The 8,041-nt window shown below is 36.9% G+C and overlaps 1 protein-coding gene across 1 annotated transcript; it reads left to right on the top strand.

Annotated features, from left to right (window-relative positions):
• The first annotated feature begins 262 nt into the window (after positions 1-262).
• Positions 263-7,839, top strand: LOC140227373 (C4b-binding protein alpha chain-like). Its single transcript, XM_072307785.1, has 8 exons — positions 263-269; positions 1,510-1,587; positions 3,302-3,586; positions 4,052-4,261; positions 4,743-4,958; positions 5,751-5,852; positions 6,955-7,068; positions 7,694-7,839. Exons 1-8 carry the CDS (start codon positions 263-265, stop codon positions 7,837-7,839), a joined length of 1,158 nt encoding a protein of 385 aa, XP_072163886.1.
• Positions 7,840-8,041: the final 202 nt, after the last annotated feature.

An 8,041-nucleotide genomic window follows, 5' to 3' on the forward strand; every position in this document is an offset into this window, starting at 1 on the left:
GGACCCTTTATCATTTCGGATCAACGAACCTTCGGAATGACGAACATTCGGAATAACGAACCTTCGGAATAACGAGCTGTAACCTTTGGATTTAGGGTTATTTCGAACATTTAATGGTACATAACCTTCAACATGGCCACGTTATTGATAACTTTGTCGCTCCGACAAAGGCTAACCCAATTGTCCATTTTGTTCTCTTCATATTATATTCAAGACATGTTTTTTTCACTGCAAGCTATGTGTTGAATGTGAACAGAGGAAAATGAACGGTGAGGGTTGGCCTTTTTGGAAGTGACCAATTTATAGAACAGCTGGCCTTGTTACAGATTACGACCATAAAATTTTAGAAAAAACCTGAAACATTATATGTGACCGTGCACCTCAAAACGAACATAAAGTCGCACACACTGATTTTGCGTGAGGACTGAAAATAAGTGAAATGGGTCAACCTAGCCGAACTTGACTTTTTCATATTTTCTGAAAGAGCGGGTCTTCTTCTACATTATGCAAAAATTTGGTATCATAAAACGGGCAGGAAAGTGTGTTTTTTAGCAATTTATCTCGAACATTTTTGGTAGAATAGTGTAATTATGTGTGTCTTTAGAATCATTTTTTCATTTCTGAAAAACCTTGTCCACACTATTCACTTTCAACTCTAATAACTTTTGAAAAAATAGCGCTACTGCTTTGAAAGTTAACATTAATTATAGACAGAATGTGTTAATGAGGCATGCTTAATTTCACTTTAATCTGATAATCCCTTCATTGTTTTTACTCTGGTGGTTTACTTTCTGTTTTTTTCTCCCATTCACCGCACAGCCAGCACGGTTTGGTAAGGATTAAGCGCTTGAATAGACACTGTACTTCAGAGCCTCTTTTCTCAGTTCACACTTTTCCTGAGTTTGTGCTTTCTTTCCAATATTTATATAGGTTAGGAGAGTCCATTTGATTTGAGTTATACATCATTTTAAAGCTTAAAGTCTGTTCTTTCGGAATATGCTCTTAACTAAAAATTCATGTCTGGCGACTTTTTGTTTGTTTTGAGGTGCAGAGTCACATATCAAACACAAACCTGCATTTATACAGGTTGACCTATTTATTTGGTCTCTTTCAATGACAGATCTCATTGACAGATATCCATTGTTCCTTCATAATTGTGACACTCAAACTTGGAAAGAGTGCAATTTGTCATTGTTTTTAAAGTCCATATGCTCAGTCATGCATAACATTTTGTCGACAAAAATATGCACCAATGGAAAGAAGAAGATTTTTATTTTCTTTCCACACAACTAACATTGTGCCCTCCATAGCTGACAACTATGAAATAGTAGCCCTCCAAAGTAGGAATACCCCTTTTTTTATACGCATTGGATAGAGCACGTGCAGTTTTTTGCCCTTCCAATAGTCAAAGCAATTCCAACATGAAAAGCCTCCAAGTTTATGTGAACTCGATCTTTGCTGAAGAAATAAAAAGAAAAAAATAAGTTTCTTTTTAATTTTGTTACACAGATTCGCGAAGTTTGGTTAACTGCTTGTGGAGAAGTACTGAATGTCCGTCTCAGAGAGCAGTGTATTTGAAATGCAGAGGTGAGAAAACGTATTGAAACGTTTACAGATTATTTTTGTCTTTACATGATGCGTTGCAAAAGGGTATAGAACTATGAATAGAATGTGTTTGATGAGTGTGCCAACTATCAGCTTAAAGGGATGGTACAGTTTCGGTTGAGATGGGGCTTCAGATTTCCAACGTCTTTTGAAGATTTTCTTTTTTTGTGTGTGTGTGTGCGTGTGTGTGTGTGTTTAGATTATGAGAAATGTAATTATGACAGAGCATAATTCTCAAAGGAATTCAAGGTAAATTTGATGAAGATTTGTTTGGAAATGTCTGAGATATCCTAAACAAAGCAATCCTATTATAAGATGTGACATACCTTGTATTAGAATTGTGTTGTTATTTTACTTTGTTATTGGATAGCTCAGACAGTTCAAAACTGATTTTTATCAAATAAAGTTTGAATCCTCTTAGAATGGTATGCTCCCTAACATTTCATAAAATGGTTTCGAAATTTCCCGCAAAGTGTTTCATGCTGAATCTTATCTTCCCATCAACTAATGCCATACCACCCCTTTAAGTTGATAATCCAATCATTGTGAGTGCAAAGGAGTTTCATACACGTATATCCTGTTTATTGTCCTATTCATTGCACTGAGCACTACTGGGTGTGATGAAGCCCTTGCATATAAACTTTGAACTTGAATGCGTCTTTTCTCATCATGCACACTTACAGAGGCTGTACATTCTTTACGTTATTTTCACGAGTTATGAAAAAAAATGTGTTGAGTTATATGCTATTCTAAGGCTTAGAGTGTTTGTTTTTTTTTCAGACTCTATTATACTAACGATTAATGACTGCCAACTTGTGGTTTTGCGATGCAGGGTTACTATTGCAACTGTGATTAATATAACAAATCCAATGTTGCAGGATGTCTGAGAAGGTACTGTAAGTTTCATAAACCCTTATGTATATGTGTTTTAATTCCATGAAACACTCATATACTGGAACATAATCACATTGACACACGAACAAACCAAAGTGCCTCTCAGATAATCATGTGGGAATGATGTCTATGATATATTCGAGAACAAGTCATTAACAGTTCGGTCAGACACTCCGTATTCTGTCCTTTGGTTATTGTAAAATTAAATTTGCTGAAGCGACTTTGAATTGGCTATGGGATCAGGACATTACAGATTTTATTGTTGTTGTTTTTGTAAACTAATACCTTCGATCACAACAAAACAAAAATAACTCTTTGAAGTTGAGTTTTGTGCAGAACATTTTCTTAAGTTATGGATTTTCTACCATGAACACGCTTGATATACTCACGATATGCAAATAACAAGAAAAGTAATAAGATTTATAAGCATATAACTGTATAAATCAATGTGATTATAATATCAATATACTAAATTATTGACAGCTGTCTAATAACCTTGTCAGAAAGTTCAATATCGATCTCAAATGACAACTATAGAACTGTAATAATATAATAGCCTACATTTTGAATTGTACCGTGCGATTTCTTAAATTTTCATTCTTTTCACATCAATTTAGCCATGACGTTTTCGTTTGAGAAATCGCGCATTTCTTATGCCTAAAATACCCAAACAAAAGAAAGTTCTTTTCATTGCCAATCAAGCTGTATACAAGTACTGTACTTTTTGAAACGTGTGCATTAACACCTCGAGAATAAAACATACATCTAAAACATATTCTTGCCAATGGTATTTTCCCCTCAGAGCCCGGGTATCTCGGATGTTACAAGAAACTGTCGAGTTCACAAGTGAATACTCTAAGTCAGAGTTTTCCCAGACATACCGTCGAGCACGACCTGGAGTGTGTCTCCATGTGCCGAGAACAAAGACAAGTTGCTGACGTAGCTGTTCTACATCGAGGCGATTGTGTGTGTGTCCCATCGAATTCATTTGCCAGCATATCCTCTTCAGAAACCAACCTTCATGAGTGGACATGTCCTGATAGAGATGAACTGGAATTCAAATCTGATGTGTGTTATGCGTTTAATAGTAAGTTTAAGTGTTTTTGCTGTATGATTTCGCATACGTTTCGATATATAAAAGAGGAAGGTCGAATTTACTAAAAAAGTAATTAATATCAATTATTCTAATCATATCGATCTATTTTCCTCCTTTTTTTAGAGGGGGGGGGGCGTAAGAATGTTTTACTTTAATATTTTAGGGACGTTGTGTTTTGAATTATGCGTCTTGCTTCCAAAATTCCATCACGTTTTACCTTAACTTTTCTATCGCCCCAATGCCTTTGTTTAGAATTGGTAGATATACATCAACATTCCGTCTGAAGAGCTACTCATTCTTAGCACTAAACTTTAATTCATACAGAAACTTTCTGTGGCTTCGTGTGATATGGACATCGGTAATCAAATTTATAGCTTGTGTAATGGTGATTCAAAACATGTTTTTGAGCCTCATACCTTCATTCAAATTTTTCTCACCTGCGGTTGCCTATTGTAGTTTCCTACGGTTTTTGCGAACAACTTGACAGCGTTGAACACGGACAATGGGATTCAAACATCACGTGGTTTGGTTCGACGGTATCTCTCACCTGCGAGGAAGGTTACGTCATCAATGGCAGCGCTACACTGCAATGTGTGACACTACCTGGACAGTCGACTTATTTCCCGGTTTGGAACTCGTCGGTACCATCTTGCGAAGAAGTGGAAAGTATGTTTCCAGTCTCATATTAAATTTCTTTTAAACTGCATGCACACACTGAACGCATGGCGCTCTTATTTTGAATGAACATAGGTGGTACCTTGCACAGCTCAGAAACAACAAATAAAGGTGAGCATGTTTATATCAAATTCTAGGCAAACTCAGCAACGTATTAGCACATCGAAACCAGGAAATCACTGTGCCCTTTCTTCTCACGCTCATAAATCTCTCTTCATATGGAATTATTAAGACCATAAATACACTTAGGAATAGACAATGACCAAATGAATAAATTGATATGGGAAAGACATCTTCAGTTGAGTTATGGGCATTTATTGCCTTTTCACCCTTAAGCAATTAAAAAATGTCATCATCACATAAAACATGACCCTGTAAAAGACGAAATGTTTTTATATTTCATTTTATGGCTGCATAATGACTGTAATTGACACAGTCCTTTCTTTCTCTCTCTGCTTTGCCGCTTTATCAGCTTTTGAAGAATTGTGTGATCATCCTGGTAAAATATCGAACGGAGAATGGAACTTCAACGTAACGTCACTAGGATCTTCAATAACTCTCATTTGCGATGATGGTTACGTCATCAATGGCAGTGCCACATTGCAATGTGTGACATCTAGTGACAGCAATCGACCTATCTGGAATACATCAGTCCCAACTTGTCAGATAGTGGAAACAGCTTCAGATGGTATTTTATTTTGCTTGTTCTGTCTTGTCCTTCTAAATAAGAAATTACAGCTAAACCGCAAATACAGTATTCATCATTAGAAAAAAAAAATACAGAAATTGGAACACTATAGATGAACTACAGTTTGAAATGGATGATTTGATTCGTTTAGATTATATTCATTTTAGTAAGCAAACACACATGAAACAAAGAAACTTATGGATGTGAAATACATGTAAGTGTTTGTCTGATACAATGAAGCATTTAAGAACAACGACAATGATTAGTTTTTATGTTTAGGTATTACTTGTGTCAGATGATTGACAAAAGTTAATTTATGATCTTTGTGTAAAATATTCTATCAGATGCTATTCCAATGTGTAGATGATGCTTGCCTAAAATATTCTTGCGTGTACATACGTTTATTAAATGAGTTCTTTGAGTTGTATTCAAAACGTAATCATACGTGTCATATATGTAACTATCACAAGTTTTCTTTATTCATTCGTCTTGACATTCAATATAAGTTTCAAGGAAAATACATTCGTTTCGTTTTTGTGATGTCTTATTTTATTTCTCTTTTTTTTTTCATTTCAAGTGGGCAGTTCCTTGCCCTCATTATAAGTATCAGACATCGTCTTTCCCACAACTGTCTCCTCCCTTCTCCAACCAAGACAAAGGATGATTGAGTATCATGGACTCACTACCCTTGAGCAAAATATATAAAAACAAAAAAGAAACTCAAAAATGTTCTTGTACTCTTGGTTATTTAAACCCCACGACTCTTAAAACTGCATGCTCCTTTCTTCCCAGGTAACACGTTGAGATGCAGTTACCCTGGTAACGTATCACACGGAAAGTGGGATTCAAACATCACGCGAATAGGTTCCATGATAACCTTGGATTGTGACGAAGGCTACGTCCTTATTGGTAACGCAACTTTGATATGTGAAACGTCGTCCAACGGTGGTCCAGTTTGGAACGCACCAATCCCATCTTGCCTAGGAGATGAAAGTTAGTGTTAGTGTTATCTCCATCTGATGGTTTGTCTTGTTAACTCTGTTTATGAGTACGTACATCATAATTTCTCTGCATGCTACTGAAACGGTCAAGTGCTAACACCTTGTGGCAGTTTTTAACTCTCAGTGCCTTTCATGACATGATTCCATTGGAATTGAACCTCTGACGATTACCTAAAGTTGAGTTCAAGACTAAATTGAACTTAAATCCAGACGTATGATGTTAACTATAACTTACAATGAAGCTCAAGTGCAGAAAGCAATGCTAGACTAAGCTTTAAAGATGTGGTGTCGTTTTCAATCAATGCTATGTCCACATATTATTTGTGCAATTATCTACCTGCAAAGTGCGATTAAAAAAACAGCGACATATCTATTCAAGAATACTCGATGAAAACTTCATTGCAGATATAACGGTAATCGGATTTTGTTATTTGAGATGTAAATATGTCTGTTTCGATTGAATCACCTTTTATCCATCAACTTAATGGCGGACTACAATTTAAAAGTTTGTTATAGGCTTGAAAACACCTAAGAGCATGCAGCTTCGATACAATTAGAAATGTATTCCTTTATGAAGTAGATATGACAATGGACAAGAAGTTTTGTGGTAGCCTTTTTGTAAAAGCACAAAAGTTAAACAACTTTTTTCTTAAATCAGAGGCTCATGTTCAATTCTTTTGTTTCTCACCCTTTAGTCCTAACATTCTGGGTACTTTAGGTTAATTCAACTCTAATTTACGAATTCAAATTTCAGGGAAACAGTGTCGTGCTCTTACTCTACCCCTATCATTGGCTTTCCATTTTCCCCAACATTTTAAATCAGATATTATGGTCTTCATGTCTTTCATGTCTTTCCATATCTTGAAACCATTTTCATTATTCATTGCGTCCAGGTAATGAGACGAAATGTATTTACCCTGTAAATGTACCAAACGGAAAATGGGATTCAAACACCACACTGCTTGGATCAGTAATAAGCCTGGCTTGTGATGAAGGCTATGCCCTTAACGGAAGTGCAACGTTGCTTTGTGTGACGCCATCTTACAATGGTTCATCAACACATTCACCAGTTTGGAACTCATCAACTCCATCTTGCCTACCGGACAAAAGTAAATCCTTTATCTAAAATATTATTACTGACGCTGTTGTAGGGACTTCCAAGCGCATATCCAAAGGATATCACAAAATAATCGCATAATAGTATATATACACTTTTGGTCAAAAAGGTGGAATAATTTTGTATCAAATAAAAGTCGATCGTTTTGTTTGCATTTAAAAGGATGTCTGTAGACAAGCTGGTATGTTAGTGATTACGTAATGTTACCCCATTATTCAGGTGATATTTGAACATGAGGAATGTGTTATTACGTAACATAGTTACCTTGTGCCGACTATAAAGCTCTGTGCAGGTGAAATATTGCCCTTTTTTGCTGATTTTGCACCGTGTAGAGAAGGTTTATTTTTTCAAAGTTCCCTGTACTGTTTGCATTAAAAATCGGAACAGAATCCCCCTAGACCATGCCTGGTCCATTGCTGACGGCAATGCGCGAGAGAGTGATAGCGCTTAGGCAGGAGGGCTACAAGCATAATAGGAGAAATCCTAGGGATTTCACAGGGTGCAGTCTCTAAAATCCTTAAGCGTCATCGTGAGAGAGGAAATGTACTGCCACGGAAATCACCAGGACGTCCCAGACTGATAACAAGTAGTGATGATCGCCAACTGTTGAATCTTAGCCGCAGAAACCGGAAGTTACCCGCGAGTCATCTTCAACACTTGTGGAGGAGACATCATGGAATCAACGTCTCAAGATCAACAGTCAATCTCAGATTGCTACAACATGGCTACCGAGCACGATGATTGGTTAGATGTCCACGCCTGACGGTTCGCCACGGGGTAGCCGGTCTCCTTTGGGCCAGGCAGCACAGGACGCTTCAACTAGGACAATGGCCACACATTATCTTCATGGACGAGAGCCAGTTCATCCTTGACCGTAGAGATGGGAGACAGCGAGTTCGTCGGTTAGCTGGGGAAAGCCTTCGGGATGACTATGTCAACGAGACAACTCAAGATGGAGGAGGTTC

This window comes from Diadema setosum, chromosome 4 (assembly GCF_964275005.1).
Source record: "Diadema setosum chromosome 4, eeDiaSeto1, whole genome shotgun sequence".
NCBI lineage: Eukaryota > Metazoa > Echinodermata > Echinoidea > Diadematoida > Diadematidae > Diadema > Diadema setosum.

Bases quoted from the DNA above. Each gene is read 5' to 3' on its own strand.
- LOC140227373 (XM_072307785.1), top strand. The intron at 4,959-5,750 runs GTATTTTATTTT...CTTTCTTCCCAG, and splicing joins AGTGGAAACAGCTTCAGATG to GTAACACGTTGAGATGCAGT. The intron at 5,853-6,954 runs GCTACGTCCTTA...CTTGTGATGAAG, and splicing joins AACCTTGGATTGTGACGAAG to GCTATGCCCTTAACGGAAGT.